Raw genomic sequence first — 25,784 nt, 5'->3', positions numbered from 1 at the left:
GAGCAGGCAAAATTGTTACAGTACCGCTGACAGCTACTGAAATCATACCTAGACTAAAGCTCACAATATTTCACAAGTTACTCCAAAATAACTCAAAATAATCCAAAAATATTTCATCTGCTTCCATAGGTCCCAAGACTGTTCAAGACAGACTGTCAACAATACCTGCAAAACATCTACTGGCATATGAATGACTTAATTTATTACTATTTAGATAACCACTGCACCCCTACACTTTTATTTCTCATAACCCCATCCCAAGACAAGCCTTGAGCTGTTTATAAATTTATGTAGACACAAGTGACTTACACTGAAGAACTCTAGGCTGGACCTGCTATCTTTCACTTTTCTGCTGTCCCAACTGTAATGCAGCCATCATTTACTTATTTTTGATATACAAGACAAATCTTAAAATTTACCACAATCCCTTTAGCCAATTCTATAAAGCCACAAGTTTACCAAACCTTTATCACACCAGGTATCAGGAATTTCTTTTCACATGCTGGATAAATAGCCTCGCTAGTCTTCACTGTAATATGTACATCTGATCACTATCGTTGCTAACTTTTCAGTATGTTTGAAAAGCAAGGTAAGAGAGAGGTAGTCCTTATCCTTCTATTTTAATGTGTTTGCAACAACCCAAAAAGTAACATTTCGAAGGAAGTATTAAGTATTATTTTTATTTTAAGTAGTTAAAGCAGTAGCTACCTTCTACAAAATCAAGCAGCTATTGCTAGTGAAACTTCATTTAACTGAAGAAGTATTCAGTAAAGAGCACTGTAAAGTCTGACAGGACTGCCGGGTTTTTGGGTTTTTTTGGTTTTTCATCCAGCCTGTAAAGAACAAGAGGACATCTCTCTTCTCACAGATTTTATCAAGACGTTAGTAGTTTCCAGCATGTTTCCTCAAATCAGGAGATAACCTCATGTTTTGGCAGACTCTATCAGAGAGATGATATCTTAGTTGTTCCCTTCCTCATTGACTTAAGCCAGGTCAGTGATCTGCACTCTAGCCATGAGACAACATGCATCAGCAGCACTGTACTGCATTCATGGCATTGGTCTTTTGTCCCCATCTGCACTATCACACTGGATTACCTAGTTGTGGTGTGCAATTAGCTAAGAACAACAAGTGATTATGCCTTCCGAATTGGTTTCCTGGAGAAAAACCTCCTCCCTTCTCCCAACAGTGAGCTCAAATTAGCTTCTTTTGCAGCGTGGGCATGGGAAGGTCAAAACAGGGAAATGAAGTTAAATTGTTTCCATTCTTGTCCCTATCCCTTCAGGAAGCTTGTGAAGATTCCCTTTATTCATGCCTCTCTTGCTTGGTTTAATTAGCAAACAAGTTAACCCGCATGATTTCAGGAAGCATAGCTTAACATCTTTAGAAATCAAACCGTTAGGGACACGTTACCTACAATTTCCCTGGGTCTGCTTTGTAGCCTACACACAGGGTATTTCAAGAGTCCCAGAAATGAGGAATGGATTAGTCCCCTCTAACAGGTTCTGAAGCTGAAAGCATGTGACAAGAAGGGCTATGTCCTGTTTGTCTGACGGGACTGCATACGAATGGTGGGGAGCAATGCCCAGTGCAAGGCGCGGAACGGAATACGAGAGCTGTAAGTGGAAACGCATCACTCTGCATAACATCTTAGAAGCTTTGCAAAATGGTTACTGAGGGTAGCACAGGAAAATGGTACCCAAAGATGCTTAAATATCCAACTACGTTAAACAGACTTACGACTGAAAACCTGATCATGGTCTTTTAAGCCGACAAAGGTATATTGTGATTTAATATTTATTATCTGAGGATCGCTGCTGTTTAAGACTGAAGTATACTGATTTATTGTTTATATATTACCTATTCATAATAGGTTTAAAGTTCTCCCTAACACATAAAGATGATCCTTTCCAGAAGTTCATGCTCCTTTTATTTAAAAAACTTGAATTGTTATAAGTATATTGTATTCGCTTTCTAGAAGGGGAAAAGGGAGTATGTGCTGCACACAAAGGAAGAAACTAAAGACCAGGGAGATGGATAACAGCAGCGCTCACCAGATGTATTTAGTAACTAGACATTTGCCATAGTAGATCCTAGAAACAATTACGTTATGCATATAATCACTTTACCGTCACTTCAAAGACACTAATGCCTGCTCTGTCACCTTTTAAGAGCTTAGCAGCAGTGAGATACAAAACGGAATAAGTTGGCAGCAGTACCATGGTCTACTAGGCATGTTCATTAGCAGTTAATTAAAAACTAGACACCTGCCATAAGAAACGTGCTCAAAAAAGGATGAGTAACAGGTCTGTCTTACTACTAATTATTATCATTACTTGCAGAGCAAGGGCTGTGTCCACTTTCAGAGGGAAGTGGAAAGGTAGAGAAGAGTGCAATGATGCATACATAAGTGGCTGCACTGAGATAATTAGCCATAGTACTGATTTTAAAAGCATCAGTAGTTCACCCACCATTTTGTTGCAAAAACAGTTCGTATTTGCAAAGGGAGAAAAGGAACGGCAAATTCAGCTTTGTACTGTCTAGATGTAGGTTGTATTGCCTCAATTTTTTTCCCCAGTATCCCCCTAACCAGACCACAAAGACAAAAAAATCAACATATGAAAAACACAGCACTTGCTTCTCCGAGCAAGCACCTCCTAACAATTTTAAAGGCAGTACAGTTTTTCACCTCCACCACCCTGGGCAAGTTCCAGCTATAAAGAGCTCTTTAACTAGGACTTAAAATTTGGATTTAATTTTCAATCTCTGCCAGAGACTTCCAGAGACAGAGTTAGTAAGTTTTTGTGAAACAGATTTCCTATACATAAATAATGACACGTCTCCTTTAGGCTTTCTGCTTATCAAGATAGAGCATGAGCTCCTACAATCCCACTTCCCGCCTTGAAGTAGCTCCACTGAGGTCACAAACACCTATGGCTTATTTAAACATCTAGTTTTGAATTCCTAGCATTACACAGTTAACACATTCTTCTGTTCTTAAACAGAACAGAATAGTAGATCAGTTTCTGTTGAAATCTACTATTCAGTTTCTGTTGAAAAGTACCGAATTAAAAATTCGGATGTGATTGTACGTGAACAGTGGAAAAAAGGTTACACCTGGTCCCAAACTACAATAGCTGTCTTCTCTTGTGCCCTTCTAAATACACACTTGAGAGCAGAAAAAGTTTTCAAAAACCTTATCAGCACTAGCACCAGTAATACTATCAACAGATTCCCCCAAGCTCCATAGAGGTGTTCTGAAAAAATATCTGGCAAGCACAAAAGTCATTTAGAAACCTAAAATGTAAAGGGCACTATTTCATGTCAACTTCTGTAAAACTGAAGAAATGTGATTTTGTTAAACTCAAGCAGGCAGAAAGACATGAGAAAAAAACAAGTATTACTGTGTTCAATTTCATTGCCATATTCTCTCCCTTCCCAAAGGGAAATCTTCAGGTTTTTTTTATTTCCTTGCTTAAGTAGCAGAAGGAAGTGAGAGCCTATATCAAACGTCTATGGCCAATGAACATGAGGACCACTGTCTGAGCACATACATCTAGCCGACCAAGCCATAACCTTCTCTCTCACTGTTTAGAAATATTCTTAAAACCAACATTGCAAATGTAACCTTCCAAAAAAGGAAAAAACTCAAGATTATGCTCATGTCAGATCCAATCTTCTCCCTCATTCTAAAAAAACCCCAAACCCTGCACACACCACCCACGCTACCAACAGTCAAATCTAGCAGGAGTAAACTCATTAGACAGTCTAAGCCATTAATTAATACTTGCATTTAAGTTTCTGTAGGTACTTTCAAAAGAGTATTTCAGCTACAGGGAAGAACATATTGCAGGATGACAAACAACCTCCCTTAAGAATATATCCATATTCTTCTACAATGGAGTGACTGCATCAGTGGACAATGGAAGAGCTACAGATATAATCTACCTAGACTCCTGGAAGGCCTTTGATATGGTCCCTCACAACATTCTTGCCACTCAGTTGGAGAGATATGGGGTTGATGGATGGATTGTTAGATGGATGAGGAACTGGCTGGATGACCGCATCCAAAGAGTCAATGAGACTCAATCCAAAAAGTCAATGGCTCAACATCCCTGTGGAAACCAGTAGCTAGTGGTGTCCCTCAAGGGTCCATAATGGGACCACTATTCAATATCTTCATCAATGACATAGCTAATGGGATGGAATGCACCCTCAGCAAGTTTGCAGATGACACCAAGCTAAGTGGTGCAGTTGATTCACTTAAGGGAAGGGATGCCATCCAGATGGACTTTGACAGGCCTGCAGAGTGAGCCCATGAGAAGTTCATGAGGTTTAACAAGGCCAAGTGCAAGGTCCTGCACATGGGTTGGGGCAATCCGCAGTATCAGTGCAGACTGGAGAATGAATGGATTGAGAGCAGCCCTGTGGAGAAGGACTTGGGGGTACTGGTGGATAAAAAAATGGACATACACCAGTAATAGGCACTTGCAACCCAGAAGGCCAATCGTATCCTGGGCTGCATCAAAAGCAGCGTGGACAGCAGGGTGAGGGAGGTGATTCTCACCCTCTACTCCGCTGTCACAAGACCCCCACCTGGAGTACTGCATCCAGTTCTGGGTCCACAGTGCAAGAAAGACATGGACCTGTTAGAGCAGGTCCAGAGGAGGGCCACAAAAATGATCAGAGCGGGCTGGAACACCTGTCCTATGAAGAAAGGCTGAGAGAGTTGGGGTTGTTCAGCCTAGAGAAGAGAAGGCTCTGGGGAGACCTTATTGGAGCTTTTCAGTACTCAAAGGGGGCCTATAAGAAAGATGGAGAAAGACTTTTTAGCAGGGCCTGTTGTGACAGGACAAGGGGCAACGGTTTTAAACTGAAAGAGCGTAGGTTTAGATTGGACATAAAGAAGAAATTTTTTACAATGCAGGTGGTGAGGCACTGGAACAGGTTGCCTGGAGAAGTTGTGGATGCCCCATTCCCAGAAGCGTTCAAGTTCAGGTTGGACAGGGCTTTGCACAACCTGATCTAGTGAAAGATGTCCCTGCCCATGGCAGGGGGATTGGACTTGATCTTTGAAGGTCTCTTCCAATCCAAACCATTCTATGATAGGTGAACAGACCGATATATGAGCTACCCAATATGGATTGCTTACTACTCCATTTTCTGACTTTGCTTCAGCAGCAGAAACTGTGTTTCCTCTTCATTCTTTTTCCTTGATAATATCACCATTAGACTAACTAATCACAAAGTGTGTTAGCAGTCCCTGCAAGACACTTCCTTCTGACCTATTCCAACCCTATTCTTCAGTATCATAGCAGCAATCTGCAAAACTAAGCTCTGAGTTTGCTTTCTTTTGCTGATGACACAGAACTGGGAGGAGCGGCTGATAGACCAGACGGTTGTGTTACCATTCGTAGGGACCTCAACAGGCTGGAAAAATGGGCTGACAGGAATTTCATGAAGTTCAGCAAGGGGAAAGTCCTGCACCAGGAGGAACAATCCCATGCACCAATATATGCTGGGGCCACCCAGCTGGAAAGCAGCTTTGCAGAAAAGGACCTGGGAGTCCTGGCAGACACCAAGTTGAACATGAGCCATCAATGTGCCCTTGTGGCAAAGCAAGTGAATGGCATCCTGGACTGCATTAGACAAAATATTGCCAGCAGGTCAAGGGAGATGATCCTTCCCCTCTACTCATCACTGTTGAGGCCACATCTGGAATACTGCATCCAGTTCTGGGCTTCCCAGTACAAGAGATACATGGACATACAGGAGGGCATCCAATGATGGGCCTAAAGAAGGCCCAGCTCTCTCAGCCTATCCTCATATGCAAGATGCTCCAGTCCCTTACTCATCTTTGTGGCCCATCATTGGATGGCCCAATGACAGGGCAAGAGGCAGTGACTAAGCATTGGCACAGGTTGCCCAGGGAGACTGTTGAGTCTCCATCCTTGGAGATACTCAAAAGCCATTGGACATGGTCCTGCGCAACTGGCTTTAGGTGGTCCTGCTTGAGCAGGGGGAGTGGACCAGATGACGTCCAGGGGCCCCTTCTAACTTCAGGTATTCTGTGATTCTGCAATTCTTGTTGCTTACTGTTTTCTCCCTGTTTAAACACGTTTTAGAAAAATGAGAGTCAGCTACTACTATCATTGCTTAATTTTCTACCCAATTCCTTTGAAACATCTGTATTTATTTTGTTTCATTTTGTTTCCTTACTTCCTCTTCTTCTAAATGCTTAGATTTTATTCTGACAGATAGGAAGCTACACCATACCACAGTAAACAAACTTGAAAGTGCCCACCACTGCATCTCTAGCTAGTGAGCTGAGAATGGAGACTTTGTAGTTTTGTAGAAGTTATTTGAAAACGATCCATTATGTGAACAAAACACAGTGCCTTGGGTGCGGGAAGAGAATGTCCCTTCAGAACAAAGAAACAGTGTCTTCAGCAAGCCTCTTCCGTCTATAAACCACATGAAATGTCATTGTACTACAGAGATTTAAGTCCACAGAAGGACAGTATTGGCAAAAGCTATCCAAAGCCGTATATTTCATACATATAAAATTTGTATGGCAGTGGCATGATTATTAAAGACCCAACTGTCTCATGGGAAAAATCTTGTTCCTTTTTCGTGCTTTATTACAGAAGATGCATATTTTCCACTCCCACAAAAAAAAAAACAACGAACTTTTTACTGTGTAGAGGATTGATGTCAAATCAAATATCAAAATCAGAAAGAAGATTAAAAAGTTATCTTCAGTTTGTTCTTTGTTCTTATTTTCTACTATGGGAATCTGCTTTAAACTAATGTTGCATTTCTGAACAGAAGGCTCTTCGAAGTTTTTAACAGTTCCTGTTTCCACTTGTTCAAACAACACAAACCACACTAATAAGTCTCAACTGCACATCAACTTTTTTGAAGGAGTAAGGGTTTGCATAAGTTGCCTCACATGAACCAGAAAACTGATGCTATACTGGGATAAAGGCAGCTGCCCCCCCAACACACACTCCCCAAGCAGTCCTTTTCTCACAAGTTAACTTCATCTCTAAGGTAACTGAAATAAGGCTGAGAATTGTATTTCACTGCTCCACTGATACAGCGATTATAAGAACACTAACAAACTAAGCCCTTGTGCCACCTTATCTGTTAAAAAAAAAAAACCAGATACAAGCATGTCCAAAGTACTCCATGAAGCTACTGCAAAACAACATGAAGTCTATGGTTTTCAATTAGAGTCTTTTATCTGTTTTCCTTTAACTCCTTTTCTACTTGGTCACTTGATTCCTTCCTCCCTGCGTTATTTCCCTCCTTTTCAGAATTCACTTTCAGTCCTCTGCTATGGGATCCTCCTTTAGGAATCAAGTCTTGTCTCCTCTTTGTTCTTCAGAAAACTCAAAATAGGGAAAGCAATGCTGATTTCAACTGGCTTATGAAGATTAAAACCACCACTTCATGCTCTGGTGCTCTCACTACACTTTTACACTGATGCATACCTGTTTCACTGTAAAATGTTTCTACAGATTTATGCTACACAGTTTTGCCATAGAATACTAAACCTGGCCAGCTCTAGAGTGTTGTTTCTTTCTCCTTGCATTAGAGATTAAGCTACGTTCTTTAATCTTGCTCAAGTTAGCACAGTTAGCATAAACACAAGCATAATTCCCCATTCACTTGCTCTACGAGGCTAAAAGTTCTTCTCTATCTAAAGAAAGAAAATAAAAACTAGTTGCAGTCATGAAGCTGCCACACTAACTCCCCTGAAACAAAAGTATATATTTATTGATTGGCGGTGTAGTTCAAGAGAAAAATGATTCCATAGAAAAATTACAACATAGGAAGAGAACACAGATTCTAATGTGGGGCCAGCAAACCACTGGGGTACATGGGTCACCTCCAAAGAGCCCACAGAAGGCAACCGAGACAGCCAACAAGGGTCAAAGCAGTTACACTGAAGCCTACATCTATCTAGCAAAACTCTAAATTCAATTTTTCATTACTACGACAGGAAAATTTTTTGAAAGCTCCTTAAAATTATTATATAAGACATATAAATACTAAATATATTCTTTAGCTTGTATCTTAGAATATGTTCTGTATTTCATGAAGAATTTTTTATTTTTTTTTTAAACAAGGAAAATGAAGTTACTCAACACAAGAAAGGCTTAGGTTGCTATCAATTTGAATTACATAGCTAGTACCAGCCTACCCACAAGTACACACACTTTACTTTTGTTGAATCACAAGATCCCATTTTTAAATTTTAATACTGTAGTTAGCTTTACACCTATAGAATTGAGAAACAGGTCTTCAATGCTCCCCAATATAATGCAAAGAGCAAATGCAAAAATAATTTCCAAGGGTAGCTTATTAACCATTGATTAGTTCCCACATCACCATTATAGATTGCAGACATACAGACTGCAAGGGAGAAAGCAGCACTATCTTTTCCTTAGCACTATGCTGAGCAGCAACTCTAATCTTTGCTGTATCTTTCTGTCTCACTTTAAACAGCTATGTTTCTCTGCCCGTCCTTCTGGCAATTTGGAGGGCAAGCCCAGGCACCAGAATTAGACAGATAAAGAGGTATTACACTTCTGGGCTCTTCAAAAAGATCACTCTTGTAAGCAGTAATGACAGATGTGGATGACCCCACCCAAATGATTTGTCACCACACCCAGTGAATGAGCACATCAGCTGTTTTTCTGCTAAAGTGATCAGCAATTAACTATTTAACAAAAGTTTAGTGATAATTGTTAAATGGCAAGACTTTTAATATCCCATTGACATAGAGGGAATAATTATATAGTACTGCCAGCATGACTGGCACTTTCACAAGAGCAGATCTGCACTAGCAGCCTAGCTATGCTGTAGAGCCTCTGTGGATCATCCCACGCCGGCAGAGCCCTGCAGCGAGGACGCAGGATATTGCCAGCAGATGGAATCCTTCCAGTTCAGCGACATCTTCTCCCCAAGGCGCATTAGCACGCCACTGGTGTAGCTGCATCCACGTAAGGGCTTTTGCCAACAGAAAAGGGTTTTCTTCCCTCCTCCATGCTTTTAGGCACTGTAAGTCAACCTAAAACTTAGTAGCTTATATGGAGTGCAGACCCATTGAAGCATGGCTAGTGCTTGTATCGGCAGCCATGCTGGCAACACAACAAGCAGCCCATGTTTACTAGCATAACCTTATATGTATATACACACCTATAACATTTTATATATCCTATATATACAATGATGTATTTTATGTCTTAATATATCATTAATATATTGTTATATACTACATAATATACATTATATATTATACATACCATTCTGAATACATTACATATATATTGTTTATACTTTTTTATAAAAATATAAAAGTTCTTCTGTGTGTTTGTATATATAGCTTTTTCATTGATAGCTATTCTAAAAATATGTATTACAGGGCTGGCTTAAGAACACTTCCTGTCTCAGTTTGTACCAAAAAAAGGAAACAGAAACAAGTCAGAAGAGCAAGTTCTAAAGGTCCTTCTATTAATAATGTGTTTTGGGTTTTTTTTTTTCCCGTAGGTTAAATAATGCTGGGGTTTTTTTCCCCTCGGGCTAAATTCTGAAGAAATAAGGGACAAACAGCAAAGCTGAAGTCGCATTGGAGGAAGAACACTCTGCAACAATGGAGGAACCAGAGAAGCCTTTGTAAAGGACAGATGCCATAGGGCAGGAGGGAGCGGAGGAGTAGAGTCAGAGTAAAAGCGGAAAAAATGATCCTTGCGCAGGAAAGCATGTCTTCACCAAAGGACTTCCCAGACTTTAAAGGAAACTAACAAATTCAAAACCACATTCTAAAAACCACAGAAGGCGACCTTAAATTCTCTTGGTACAGACAAGAAAAAGGCTGCTCTTCTGAAACCAGTTACATTCTTCTGATCACCGTCAGTGTAAGTCAGTTCGAGAGCAAAGCTTTTCTTTCATTTTAGACAAGTCCATATTGCTTTCTCTGAAGACTCAGATGCAAGTCTTAAGTCTCTAGAATGAAGCTGTCAGCACACATTGCTTCTGGTTTGCAGAAAGTGCCAGCACATTTTTTTTCTGGGGCAACCATAAATTCCTGTCATTACTCACCTTCTAACCTCAAATCTACATATTTGCCTTTTTAGCTACTGTTAGCATGCAGCTACCAGCCAACGACACTTCAAAAGCATGTTCCTGCTGCCACAGCAGCCAAAAACAGCTAGTTCAAGCATGCACCAATTTGGAAATGACTTAAAAGATATTACTCTAGTGGGTTTTATTACTGATGTATGATTATCTTAAAAAGTATTTATTTTCCTTCCAGGCTCTCTTAGTCTCCAGAAATTTAAGTCTTGCTGAACATGAAGATGGTAATGATGGAGTAGAAAGGCTTTTCGGTAAATTAAAATCCAGAAGTTAAATATAGTATTTTAAATTATGCTCATCACCCTTTTTGTCCCAGCTACTACTAACTACAAAAACATTTCGGAGATATCAAAGAATGAAAAATATGACAGTCACGAGAAAAGCATTACACTGAATTTTATTTACTGTTCCAAGCCACAGACCAGATTCTTGGAAATTTCCTATACGTTCCTGTAACAGCTTCCACCTACCAAATGATGATCACTTCTGAACATGCATTTGAGCAATACACTTCTGCTAATCCTTGCTTTTACTAATTCAATACTGCTGCTTATAAGTATTCAATTTAAAGAGCTACAGTTAGCCAGCACCTTTAAAAACAGTACTGGACGTTCTCAGGAAATTAAGTGTTATATAAGACAGCAACCTTGGTAGTGCAGCAAGTACTCTGGAAAAAAAAAAAAAAAGAAAAAATAATGCAGTTACCAGATACCAGGAATCCTGCAGTTGATACAAACTCTTCAGCATATTGAAGAGTTACAGCAAACTGCTGTACAAACTGTGTCTTTGCCCTGCCTTTAACATTTCCTAAAGTTATCCTAAATGCCTATGCTAGTCTCGCTCAGTGCAAGAACAAGGAAAGCAAGCTTCTCTCCCTTCTCTTCCAGTCCTCCCACACAGCCCCCTATCTCAACAGTTTGCCTTGCTCTTCCCCCATGAAAAACAGAGGGTTGCTGTTTTCTTGCACATTTCCGATTTTTAATATTTACACTACTTGTGTCCCCCTGTATCTTCCTCCAGTCCCTCTGCACCGATCTCTCTGCACTCTTCTACTCCCACTGACTCCATCTTTGTCAGTCACCCAGTTACAGGTATATTTTGCCTGTGTGGTCCACACCACTCCCATTGGCACACTGACAGTTAGCTCACCTCAGCGTATCAGTGTTTGCTTCTCAAAACTAGATCTTAGTTCCTTTCAGATCTGTATGCTTCATCCTTTGCACCTCTCTCTCCTACCAAGCAGTCCAACTTACAGCCCTACATCATTCAACATATAAATTCCCAAGCCCTTTCTGTATTCCTACGCATGTTGCGGGACAACTCCGTGACCGTGCTTTGCTTCATCCTTACTCAACTAACTTCTTTGTATTTGATTTTACCTTATGTACAGTCCCAGCTGAGCTTCTCTTTTGTCTGGACCAAACGATTCATTCTTCCCATCCAACTCCTTCCTGCTCCAAACCTACCATACCTCAAACTTCTTTCAAGAGTAGCACTGAAGGTCACATCACATTTTTATCTCAGCCTACTGACTCTTCACCTACTCCAATTCCCCCACTTGTCTCACTTCAAGTATGAATGCAAAGCAGACATTTGTAAGAGAGAAGAAGGTATGCTGATGTCTTCAGTTTGTCTCCTTTTACTTTCTTGATAACTTAGGGAAAAAGTGGATAATATTCACAAAAACTATCTTCAAACATGGAAAGCTATTCTGCCTGCATATGCTTTAATCAACAGAGGTGCTTTGAATCACTCTCTAGAGGAAGTAATCCTTTCCTCTGGGATTAAATAACCTACCCTTCTGTGCCAATTACATATATGTATGTATTGACGCTTCTCTGCCTCAACCACCTTCAAAAGCAAAGCCATCATCTCTAACCCCCGTTTTGTCTGATAGCCCTTCCATATTGTTAAAGCTCACTGAACACACTTTCTGTAAATCCTTACCTTGAAGTGTACTATTCCAGCATTTTGACCCAACTTTAGTCTTTTCCATTCCACTGAAACTATTCCTTCCAAACCAGTCTGTTTAACAGAACCATTTGGAGCAAAGTTCACAAAAAGAAGGAATCATCTCTTCTAGCATATCAATCTCCTCTGCTTCTACCTACCTAACCCTTCCTGAAACCAAATTCTCCATTGACTTTTCTGGTCTTCTATTTACTATTGCCACATACACAGGTTATTCTAATCTTACCAGTCCCCGCCACACCTCTCCCCTGCTGCAAAACAGACCAATTTATAGCTCTACACCATTCAACATGTACATCCCATATCCTCAACACCTGCTCAGTAGACAGTAATCTAGCAAGTGGTACCAATTCACTGTTGGTACCTCACATGCTCATCTCAGAATCTACCTTCTCTCCACACTCACAGTTGCAGCTGCATATCTTCAGGTTTGAGTTCTAGCTAACCACATTTTTTCCCCAACCATCTCCCTTTCACTCCTTTCCTGAAAGCTGTTTAGCTTCACAAATTTGTAACCATATACTTGGTCTCACCTTTGACTCGTAGCTTAGATATTAGATCTAGATGAGAGCGACTGAAAGGTCTTTTGGTTTTGGACAAGATGCAAGATGCAGCTTTTTCTAACCACCCACACGTGAAACCCTGCAAGGTAAGGGAGGTCTGGCCTGCAACTCAGTTACATTTAACTTTTGGATGCAATCCTTCCCTCTTCAGAATGCCTGAGAATATCTTCTTCTCCAGGAAATTATTGTCTCATTTAGACACTACCCTCCTCTATATTGTTGCTCCAAGGTCCTCCATTTCCCCATCAGTCCAGAGTGCACAGAGAGTGTGTGTGTATGTGTGTGTCAAGTGGAATCCAAGTTTGGTTAACACTACCTATTCATTCATATTTTACACACCTTCTCCCAGGTTTTCTGTTTTGAGTAGGACAAACTACCAATACACATCAATAACGCTTTCTTATTTTTCCTCAAAACTTAGTGGCACTAACAAAACTCTGACCATTGTTTGGGGACTGGTATTTTGAGAATACCAGTTGTCATGCTTACCAGTACCTTCTTCCTTTGCTACCCATTTTAAGCTTAGTTTACAAGTCTGGAGCCTTTGTATTCTAAAAGCACCTACCATGACAGAATCCTAGCATGTAATTAAGGTATCTACATACGTTAAAAAAGCAAAATATGAAGAATAACCCAGGACGTTGCCACACAATAGTTCCTATTGCCAGAGTTTAGTAACTTAGACTTGGGGTTAGCTAGTTTATGTTAAAAGTGAGGACATAGTGCCTTGTGCTCACTAGATCTCATTTTATTTAATTTATAAGAACTAGGCAATTTCCCCTCCCTCAGCACATAATGCAGATCATGGCTGAGGAGGATCTAAAGTAATGCTACAGCTGCTTAGCTCTTCCCTTGCATTAAGTTCTGCATTCATTTCTGCTCTAGTCTGTATTTCTATTTTATAACGAAACATACAGCCTAGTTATTTATAGGCTTTCTAAGGATTAACTACACACTCGTAAGAATAAACCCTCAAGAGGTTAACCTCATCCTCTTAAGCTTCACACACTACAATCCCAGAGATAGCTGGCAACCACAGCCAAGAGAGAAAAAAAAATAATCCCACATCTTGCTAATCCTTTAGCCAATCACCTCATGCAACAGTGGAGAGGCTTCTCAGAGGCCTACAACTCAATCTGTCTCAAGAGTACTGTCAATCCAAAAGATACATATTTCACACAGAACCATTAGCAATCCACCTCAAAAGGCAAAATAAGATGTAACTGGCTACTCAGTGATACACTGAAATCGTGCATCTAAAATGCAATGCTAAAAAAGATTCCAGCTTGCTGCTTATATTTCCCATTCAGATATTTGCATATTCTACTCATAAAGCTTATTAAAGTTTATTAATTTGAAAGTATATGTAACAAATTTTGCATTGTTTACATCTAGATAGACCAGTTTAACTGTCCCTTATACTTCCTAGCTTTCCTGAACTTTGAGTACCTTTGGTTTTCCAGCCAGATCGTGTATCTCAAAAAAAAAAAACCCAAACCCCTTCAAGTTAAACCATGATAATCTACCTAATTCTTTGATACCATGGTCTGGATTCTTCCTTAACCCCAAATGTGGACACTGCCTGCAGCTGCAGCAGCACCAAGGAGTTAACAGGTACACTTGCCTTTTAAGTCAAAAGTTTGTTTTATTATTTATCTTGCAAAATTGCTATTTCATTCAACTTTAATATAACAAATATTAAATGGCTCCATTTAAAAAAATTGGCAAGGAGGTTGTTTAGCCACACTGCTACCCCATCTCTGCAAGTTAAAACTTTCAAGAACATGCAGGAAAAGTATAAGGCCAGAGGTATGACTGTTAATAACCAAGTATCATCCACAGTTCTTTCCTGAAGTAAGAATTTTTAATCAACACAGAGGATTAGCACTGCTTACAAAAATCACTGAGTCCAACTATATTAATTTTTTTTTTTAAAATGTGTCAATTCATTCTCTTTTGTACATGCTTAATATACACCGATTCCAAAGCCTGGCTTTTGACTTTGCAGGTAAATTGAAAAATCTCAGTCCCATGAGACTGCAAGTCCCTATCCTCACAGTCTGTCCTTTAATAGGCTTCCACCTTTTCAACTGGAAATAAAAAAAGTGTAAAATAAAGATAGTTCAAAATCATCATGTATTTCAAAAAGTTGTTCCCACTAATTAAAGGCTTTGTTCCTGTCCAGAATTCACATATGGCCCAGCAGCAACAGGAATTGCTCTAACTCAGGCAAGCCAATTGGGAAACTCTTGAATCATCAAGTGTCAGGAAACAAAGGCCCATAAAGAAAGAAAGGAAGGAGGGGGGAAAAAGTCAAACCCCGACAAAAATGCAGCTTTTATCTAATTGAGAGAAACTATACAAGTGAACATCAGCTAGCAAAATTAAACTTTCCTCCTATCCTCAAAATTTATTGTACATAAATATCCCCAGTAGTATGATGCCAGAGGCTACTCGATTGCATCTTCTACTGTTACAGATTGCTCCAGCCTATTTGCATTCTGAAAAGAAGTTTCATGATCTTTCATGCTCATAATAGATGTCTAAACCGTTAAATTACTATTTCTTTTCTTATCTTGAAAGACACTGCACTTCAACAGCATGGCCCTTCCATTGTTCTTTACACTAAGTCGGGTCCCTGAACAATACTGACAGCTGCTACCAAACTGGGCCCTGCTCACTCTCAGTGCAGCTGCTGCTTGTAGGAACAGACAGGCTTCTGATGTGTCCTCCCCTCTGGGGAGAGGGCTTGACACACTGCGTGCTCAGTGAGGGGGAGCAAAGGTCCACTGAATTGTCAACCCAATTTTATGCTATTCAGATTTTTCAGTACGCACACCGTCCCTTTCAAACAAATACAAGCGTATGTCAGAGCATGAAACTTATTGTGTGGCACAAGATAATTATTGATCATGTAAGACTGTAAAAGATCACTCTGACATACATGTAATTTTAGCATTATGTATATGCACGCATCTACATGGTAAAAGAAATTTTGTGCCCAACGTGTTCATTTCTTCATTCACAGTTTTGGATTTGTATGGCATCATTCAGAAGTCTTTCAGAAGACACAGGAAAGTATCTCTTCTGCTGAATCTTAAATAATTTAAAAACGAAAAAGGTGGAGGCTTCTATTCCTGCTTCCAAAGAGCTTTCCCCCTCAAAAAAAAAGTTCTTAATTGCATGTGGTATTTGTAGATCCTATTGCTTTGTAAAGACTATATTGTGTAGAATTTAAAGAGGTACATAACATGCTTGAGATAGCAAAATTTGGTTCAGCTAAGTAGCACTAAGGCCAGCAAGAATGTTTTTAAATATATTTTAATACATATTTCCATTTAATGCACAAAATATTTTTTAAAACTAGTTCATTAAAAAGCGATTTCCATTCCATTTTCATCCTAAATAAGTAATTCATTTTAAAAAATGCAAGAAAGTACAGCTAGTTCATTAAAAAAAGATTTCCATTCCATTTTCATCCTAAATAAGTAATTCATTTTAAAAAATGCAAGAAAGTACAGTTCTCTAATCTTTGCTAATCAAATACCACAAATGTACATGTGCTGTATTTCAAAGATCAAATCAGGTATTCATAAAGTAATTCATTACACAAGCAAAGCATAGAGGAGATTGTGACAAGTACAGATGTAATTGTGTGGGTTTCTAAGATGTGATTAGCAAATCAACTAAGTAACAGTCAAAATTTGATACGAAGGGAAAAAACAGCGCACATTTGAAGGGGGGGGTATGTTTATGCAAAGCTAATCTGTCAAGTGTAATAAAGCAGCTTGAATAAAATTTAAGCTGAAAATCCACTGAAGCTCCCCATTTCAGGGAGGAAAAGCTATTAAAAGGAAATGAAGGTCACCCTACCAGTTTATTTCACCTAATTGACTGCCAATAGCTTACCACAGGCAAACCGACTGCAGATCTGCAATTGAGAAACTGATGAAAGGAGTTTTCAAGCTGAGGCTCATTCTTTTAATCCTCCTTCATTCCTATTTTTTTTTTTTCCATCTCCAGTTGGGATGTAATTTTAAGCACAGATGGATTAACTGGTTCCATTGTCTGTAGACGTCATTGGACTATGGCACTGTTAATCCGTACAGCAGCATGTCTAATTATCATTACAAAGTGTCTGAGGGAACTATAAAGACCAGCAGGGCATCTTCTCACAAGCAATTAACATAAATTGATAAATGAGTAATTTGAATCTGCTCAAGGCGCTCACATATGAATAAAATCAGAAAGGACGGGTTCTTGTTTCAGCTACTTCTTTCACTTAGTCTGGAAGGGCAGAAAACATGAGAAATATTCTAGACTTAGTGGCGAGGGAAATGAACTCATGCAGTGGAAGGAATGTATGGTTCAGAAAGTTCATTAATACAAAGCAAATGACTTGTGATTGACAACCAGTCACAAGCAAGTAGTATTAACTTATTTCAGCATATCTAGAAGCACATACTTGGTGAAAGGCTATTAGAACATTGTGTCAGACAATTAATACTACTTCAAAAGCAAGTGAAGTTTCTTTTCAGTAGCTTGCTAATTTAAAATTCATGAAAGATTCACAAGAAAGGGAAAGAAAGAAGAATGAATAGTTGTACAGGCTCCAAGAACTCAAGTGCAACAAAAAGCATGAGGCAAAGGTAACTAGATCAACTGACATACAATACCTACAAATAAACAAGCAACCCTCCTAATCATTATATTTCTTGCAGGAAAAGTTTTGTTACACACAGCATTGCTGCACAAAATTATGTTCTGACAAAGTAAACTATTAACTTTATCCCTGCTAGAATCTGTGTGAAGCAAGGCAAACACTTCAGCAACACTGGGCATCAAAACAGGGTTAGATATTAAAACATTAAGCTTATTTTAAAAATAGCAAAGCAGTAAGATATGAAAGCAAGTTATACACACTGTAGGAGGTAGACCTGGAAGGCCACGTACCCCGATGATGGCATTCAGTTCAGCCATGGTCACTTGTTTGGCACGTTCTACAGCTTGGGCCACTTGCTGCTGATGCTATTAAAAGAAGAAGGGGTATGGGGAGGAATTTGTGTTAAGGTATTGACTGCACCAAATCAAACCAGGATCAAAAACACCTGAATAACCGGGTTGTCTGCAGAAGCCCAGGCTACCTATTGCAAGACATCTTATGCAGGTAAAAGGTAACAGTGCCCTATTTCTCACCTGTTCAAAAGCAAACAAGAGCCCTGAAGGCAGCCAGCTCACCTCTTCCCCCATGCCACTTCAGTATTAATTTTCTGGCAAATGAATAATCAGTTTCTAATTGAGTTGACAGGACAATAATGTCAACTTCACACTGGTGTCAATTTTAACATTTATACACTCTGTACCCACACAGCAAAACCTACTGAAGTTTCAAACAGGGAAAAGTGCTTCACTGAACTCAACAAAAACTACAAGTACTCTTTGTAGAGTTTGAAGAGGCATATCCAAAATAACAGGCTTCAAAATGTAACAGCAGCTGCCCACAATATGCTACAATTGCAGTCATTCAGACCATTCAGATGCAGGTTTGTAACCTTAAACAGTATTTTGCATCTGAGCTAACTACTCACCTTTTACACTAAAATTTGATACAAATTATGTAGACAAGATAATATGCAGATAAGATAAGCACGCTTATTTCACTAGATTCACATTTGACAACTCAATATCAAATAAGCAATCACCATGATTAGAAATAAAAGCATTTTCTTGCTTTGGTAATATTTTACAGACTCCCACTCTCCTCAGGCAATGAATGAGACTGAGCCATTGTCACTAGTTTGAACTCAGATTTGTTAGACCAAAGTAGCAGGGGGTTTGCACACTTCAGCTATAACAGATGTTCCTTACACTTGTGTATTGTGACAAAATTAACATCTTAAAACTTGCTAATTTGCAAACAGAAAAGCAACATAATTGCACTTTAACAGCTGAACAGTTTTACTTACTTCCTGAGACAAAAATGGGATGACTTGTGCACAAATTGTATTCAATCTCTTGGCGATTTCTGTCTATAGAGGAAAAGTATTTTGATTAAAACTGTGGTTTAGGTTTGTTGCCATATATTAACTAGTGTACAGGATTATATTAAGTTCACACAGTGAAGAAAGTAACAAAAAATCCACATCTTCATACTACTGCAAATATAAATAGTTAATATATAAGCCTAGATGAGGACAGAGATTTAGTTAGCTACTGTAGGACATCTGCCATGTCTAAAGCACCTAATCTTTGTACACATTTAGGCACAAATCTGGTCCTTGTACATAGCTCATTAACAAGTAAAGCATTTTTGAAATCCATTAAGTCCAAGATAAAGCCTTTTAAAAGGTAGATTTATTATTACTCAAGTTACCAAGCAGCACAACATGAAGGTGACAGGCACGGAAGAAAAATGTTTCTTTCATGATCAATTTTATCTACCTATTAGAAGGTAAAATTAGTTTTGCTGACAGAAACATACCATCAAGAGTACAAAAGAAATACCAAAACAGAAGTGAGGCAGAATGGAGACAAAAGGTACAGACTTCTAAAACATCCATATTGAGAGAGAATTGAAATAATGCAGACAAGAAAAAGAATTAGATCAGAAAATGTGATAGTCAATAACAGCAACTTAGTGAAACTGTGAGTAATGGGAGAACAGTAAGGCTAGGAACCAGCAGAGAACAGAACAATCCTTCACTGAAAGCATCAGAGAAGACAGCAGGACAAAGTGTTTGAGTCCCACTTTGACAGCTTTATGTATCTCCTACTTTTACATCTCCCACTTCTGGCATGTCAACTTGAACACAGGATTTCTGGTGGGGCACAGGGATCTTTTTCTCTCATTACTCAGTCTTACCTGTGCTTACAGCTTTTCAGACTTATACACCTGCCAGCCTTTCAGAACCACCATTATAATTAACCCTCAAAGTACTTGCACAACTCCTACAGTTTTCCTTAAAAACATCTGCAGTCACTGTAGCACAGTTGCACAAAACCAAAATTAGCATCCAGATGTGAACAGAGCCTTACATACAAGACACTCTGAACAGCTCTTGTCAGTCTCTGTCATAACATTAATCCATATAGATATTTGAGGTTTTTGTTTCGTTTTATGACACAAGAAACAAGAGATCCCTGCTGAGAATCATTAGGCCTTCCATGAAATGGCATGCATAAACCTGAGCAAAGATAAACTCGTTCAAAGAAGTCAGATGAAAACATTGCTAACTCATCTGCCGAGCCTTTCCCTGAGCCTTCCCATCATCCCGAGTTTTTTAGGAAGACACTGCCATGTGCTGATCCTTGTACATCAGTCAAGCAGTAATTAGGATACAAAAGCCACCTTCTGCTTTTATGTCTCAGCAGACAGGTGATCTGGGATCTAAATACAACTAGCAAGCTTTAACACCTCTTTCCCCACCTCTGACAGACTCAGGGAAAATACTTGATAGCATTGAGACTTGCATAACACCATGTTTCTCGGACGTAAGCCGAAGTACTCCACCTGACCAAAGTCTGGCATTTGACACATCCACTCTAAAGTTTTGCAGAGACAAGAGTCTCCAAAGCAGTTCTGGGATGGTTTCTTCCTAGGACAAAAAGGTACCCCTTAGCAAGGGCAATGAAGTGACAGTTGCTTTACAGCAAACCGTTCTCCCCCTACAACAAGGAGAACAGATCTCTATTCTCAATAGAAACAGCCACCATTTCACACAGTATCACAGCTGCCTGTTTCTGTTTTGTTTGGGCCACAACCATAAAATACCCATCATTCGGTGTGTGGCCTTTAGTACTGGCACTACATACATACCAGCAAAGGCAATACAAGGAAGTTACCAGCTTAACTACTATCAGACTTAACTATTAGCAAATCTGTTGGTACTTTCAGCAGCTGTTTACAAGGAAAAAAACACATGATTGTGAAAATCTATGTACTAAGGGGCGTTCTTCCACATACCTAGTATGTCTCTCCCGAAAGCAAGGTATGTCAGCTATGGAAAGAAAGTCTGTTACATAGCAACCTGGCTGGCTGATGTTTAGCTAAGATGTTTACGGTGCAAGAAGTTAATTGCCCTAGACCAATGGGATTACCTTTGTTTTCAGGACAGAAACCAGGATGCATCATAGCAGGTGATAAGAGGGGAAAGAAAAAAAGTAAAGAACCTCATTTGGTTTCTACTGAAAAGGTCTTTCGCCTGTATGGCCTACACAAAAGTCCCCTTAGTCTGTAATACTGAGATAAGTGTCCTTATCGTAGCTGTAAGAAAAAAAAAAAATCTGTTTTCAGTAGAGTCTATAAAACATTCAAGTTGTCCATGTTACTGGATTTTCCTGCACAGGTCGCAAATATCTGAGCTTCACTGTAATAACATAGCATACAGGACGGCACACAGTAAGACAAGAGAATGCAACATCATGTGATAATTACCAGTCCCGATGCAGGTTGACTAGATTCTTTTAAATTTTTATTTCTTTTCTAGAGAAGGGGGCATGATCAACTTTCCCCATTTCCCAGTCAATCTTACTTTAAAATTATTGTCTTAGTACTATCATACCTGACTTAATAACAGAACTGAAAAAAATGTATCCTTCTGAGTTTTTCTTTACCAAAGCAGGGCATCATTGATGATCATATACGAACAGCATCCTTAATATTCATCCACAATGCTAGGTAAACTTAAATGTACATGCCATAAATAAGTTTATTTTGAGATTTCTTGCTGCTGTTACAAGTGCCAGTTAAGAGACATTTACACTGAAAGGAAACTGAAAAGATTGTTCTATACTTCGTAACAAAAGTCTGCTTACATTTAAAAGGCAGTTTGCCTACTAGTGCTATTTCACACACACAACTAAATAAATTAATATTATTTATCCACTATGAGATTTCATACATCTCCTGTTTGCTGCCCTCAAATGTTTAGTCAAAACCATTCTTATTCACAAACATGTTAAAAAAAATATTTTTGTTCTCCAGTGAATTGTGAGACTTAGGTTTTAATGCGCAATTCACCTAATCTTGCCCATCAGGAGTTGCAAGAGGTTGTTTTCAGAATTGAGAAAAAGGAACTTTCATTACTTTAAATATAAATCTAGCTTGGCAATGTATGTTCACCTTTCAAGGTGAAATATCTTTGAGTATATATATGCGTGTGTATGTGTATATATATATATTCATTCTTGAAAGCAAAAACCTCTTTTTAAGGAGTCTAGGAAAGCTTTGTTAATCAAGACTAGACATCAGTAATTGGTGGCATTAGAGTAAGCTATATATTCCAGATACGGGGCTCATGCATTTGAAAGTCTTAAAAGAAAGGTACTTATCAGTTACTTCTAGAGGCCTCCCAATATAACACAGCTATTATCTAACTGCTGATATTGAGACATGTAGGGCAGTCAGAAGAATGAGTAAACAAAGAAAATTTTGCAGAAAGCTGCTCGAGCACAGACAAACATGACTAATTGCCCACGTTCTTTGGCTCCTTGGTAAAGCAGACTGTAGAAGCCTGCATCTCTCATGAAAGCCCTCCTAGCTCTATGGCAGCTCTTACCAAAGCATCTGAAGTGCCCTTAATTGTTTGTCTTCTTAATGCAGAGCCTCTTGAATACATTCATTTTTAATAGAGGACTCGAGTGTGGGGCCCATCAAAGAATGACAAAACTACATCATTCACTGGTTCTTGCTGTTGAAATGATTGTCTTTTGATTTATTTGCAAATGACAAGCTTGTCAGACCCCTGACTGAAGTGCTACCCTCCTTTCTGAAGTATCATTAAAAATTAACATGAAGGAATTCAGCTGCATTTTGTAAAATTAAGTTGAGCTGACGGATTTTTTTCTTTCACTCATGTAATTTTTTTTGCCTCCATTCCATCTAATTAAGGACTTAAATGTTTTGACCTAACCATTGCCAAACTCAAGTGTTTGTACTTAAGGTTGTCTCTTGCTAAAGTGAATTCTTAACATAATGACAAAGAACAAATCAGCCAGACTAGTTACTAAATATAATATTCATTTAAATAAGTCTTTTTACTAAGCAGTTAAGAAAGAGCTTGTATATACAATTGTGATCTTTTTCCTTCTGCATTGTTAAAAAAAGTATTGAAGTGTTTGCCTCTACAGCAGTCTATTCCAGATCATTTTGCATTTTGACAGCCTGTACTTTCCAAAGCACCATGTAAGATATCAAACTTAAATCAACATGATTTCTTAAACAACTACAGATTTTTGCACTGGAATGAAAAGAAGGAAGTGTAATACAAGTATCCAAACTCTAACTGTATTTCTCACCACACCTAACACCCATGTGTATTTTATCACTAATGCTGGAAGCCCTAGCCTAAGGGAGCCACCACTCTCACTTCTAAGTGAAGAACACAACCTTCCTCTGAGGAGAATTAATCACCTTTCAGCTTCAGAGGTTTCAACAATAATTTTGGTTTTGTTCCAATCAGTGTCTACTATACATGTCCCAGCAGTGACTTTAGCTATAGCATCCATGGTGATCTAAAGCAAAAATTAACGACATATTATATTTAACAATCAGTTGTATTGTGACAACTGCTCTATTATTAGTGCTGAGACTCCTCAAAGCTGTCCAAGACCTACCTTTACAAAACAATGCTCAGCTAAAAATGTTCGTTGTATGTCAGAAGCTTGTTACTCTATCTTGGAAACTGCACTTCCTATATCACAAAGTTAGATCAGTATTTGAAAGCACTCTATCACCACTTCTTAAGAACAGGCTTATGTATTCGCATTTATTACATTTTTATTTACTTCAGTTATTTCAACCCAATTTTAAGAATCACATTTGTCATTAGATTGGGAAGAATACAGCTTAGGAACAAGATGATTAAAAGTAAAGCGAGAAAACCCAAAGTTCTGATGATACAAAAAACCCCCATGTCCTAATCCATTCCTTTAAAGCAAAAGAATCAGAGAATCAGTCTTTAATGCACAGAAAAGAATATACTGACAAATCACATTCACAAAAGCTTTAGAAGGTAACGCTTAAGTACTCTGCCTCCACTTACACTTTCAACATGTAGAAAGCCAAGTACAACACTGAACTCCTTCTGGAAGAACAAAATGGACTTCCTGCCATTTACAGCATGTAACACAGTAATCCGCTAGGGAGTAAAGGTCAATGTTGCACTTATGGTCATTACTGAATCATTTGAGATTATCTGTGGTGGGGATGAGAAGAAAATCGAAGGCTATGAGAATGCTGCAAATAGCTTGACCTCAGACCAATTTTCATCTCCATCTGTCTAACAGACGTGGATAAAAGCCCTCTTTATGGGACATGCTTGACCATTTTTTTAATCCCTGTTGCAAGCCAGTAATCAGTTAAATACTACATTTCAAAAGTCCTTGGGTAAGAAACTGCATGTATATATTTTAGTCTTGAGCTAAAGTTTAGTACCCATTTAGTATTTTCATTTTTCCAGCAGAATCATTGAAACAAGCAGTACACTTCAATGATGTAGCCTTTATTCTTTTTGTGATTGAGAACTTCAAAGACAACAAAAAGCACACATATTCGCAGAGCAATTACAGAAAAAGAAACATTCCACTGTGCTTAGCGCTCTGCATGCTTTGTTAGAACTTTTCTACAGGAGGATTCAAGCACTTCCAAAAACTTGTTGCTAAAAAATTTGGGGGGTGAGGGGATGTTGGAGGTATAATTAAATCTCAAAACTTAAATATTCAAAAGCCTCAAATGATTAAGGCTAGCATTCTGTGAACTTTGCTGTTCACGAGTTATTGAATCCATGTTGAGCACTGAGATATGCATATATTATTAATGCCCTTTTATTTAAAACTAATACACTACAATCTGTTTTGGCAATGGCTGCAAAAGGAAAAAAAATAAAGGCAACATGCCATTTAAAAGTTTAGGCCCCCACAGTATATCAATGTCAAACAACAGCGTGTCAAGCTAAGATTCAATTCAGGTAAGTGCCACTGCCAAATTTTCTTGTTCCCAGACGTGCTTTAAGATTATTTTATTGCTTAAAATTTAATTTGTTCCAACTCACGTCTCCATGACAACGTTGGCTAACCCTGCAAATCATTTGGGTAATTGGATATCTTATCTTTCTATTGCTCTCAAATCAAATGATTCTGCTAGAACTGCAGCAGCCAATCAAATTTACAGGCCTCCTGAGAAATAGACTCGCACAAGTAGCCACATTCATCTCCCCTTTACCGCCGTATTAACCACCCTGCGACAAACTGTGGAAGTTGGCCTTCAAACTCTATTTTAAATTATAAACACTGTCATTACTAATATTCTCACCAATAGGAGGGGGTGGGAAGGTTTATTCTCAACAGATACTTGAAATTCAATCTGACAAGCGGCACTGGGTAGCGCTCATTTCAGCGACAGGAACAATCTCTGTATTTTGGGCGTAAGCTGTCAGTTTAACATGACATATCATTAACAAATACAGCTTTCCCTCTGCCCCACATTTGTGCTACTCATTTTAATTGCGAGATCAGCCACCCACAAGATGATGATATTAAAACCCCAGAAGACTGGCATGAAAAATCTTTAGGTATGAAAAAAACAAAACATCACCATATTGCGAGTGCGGAGAAGAAGAAGTAACAGAAATATTAACAGAATAAGAACTCAAAATGATAAAGCTACAGAATGCTAGATAGTTTCCAAAGTGAAATTAGTATTTTTTTACTTCAGTACCTAAACTCCATTTATCTGAATCCTCTTAGATGTCAGTTTAAATTACAGAAAGGTCATGTTAATTTAAACATAAGCTACATATGATGCACAAGTCAACAGCTACACTTGCCAAACATCTCCTACAGGTTTGGACTTCGTTCAACTGTAAAGTGAAGTGACTGGATATATTTCAGATGTCTGATTTCAATGCTTTCTATAACAATAGAGAGAGGCTGCTGTGTAGCTCTCAATGAACCACTGTACACAACTGCCCATCCCATTTGCAGCTGTAAATCCTGTGGAACTCAAGCCAACTGGCAACAAAGAAGCTGTTGTCAGGATGTTAAAGTGCTCCTTTCACACATCTTCACTATGTCAAGACTCTTCTTAAACTTGACTAAACAGGACAG

General features: G+C 38.8%; 1 protein-coding gene across 1 annotated transcript in view; it reads right to left on the bottom strand.

Annotated features, from left to right (window-relative positions):
* Positions 1-25,784, bottom strand: part of TLE1 (transducin like enhancer of split 1) — a 71,662-nt gene that overhangs the window by 33,770 nt on the left and 12,108 nt on the right. The window contains exons 3-4 of the mRNA XM_009285258.2: positions 18,647-18,709; positions 17,604-17,708 (exon numbers count right to left, since the gene is read on the bottom strand). Of these exons, the coding sequence (XP_009283533.1) occupies positions 17,604-17,708; positions 18,647-18,709 (168 nt within the window). The remainder of the gene's footprint in view (positions 1-17,603; positions 17,709-18,646; positions 18,710-25,784) is intronic.

Source organism: Aptenodytes forsteri, unplaced genomic scaffold, assembly GCF_000699145.1.
Source record: "Aptenodytes forsteri isolate BGI_AS27 unplaced genomic scaffold, ASM69914v1 Scaffold151, whole genome shotgun sequence".
In the NCBI taxonomy this organism is placed as follows: Eukaryota; Metazoa; Chordata; class Aves; order Sphenisciformes; family Spheniscidae; genus Aptenodytes; species Aptenodytes forsteri.
The sequence above is the reverse complement of the archived record's forward strand: the minus strand, read 5'-3'. Positions and strand labels throughout refer to the sequence as shown.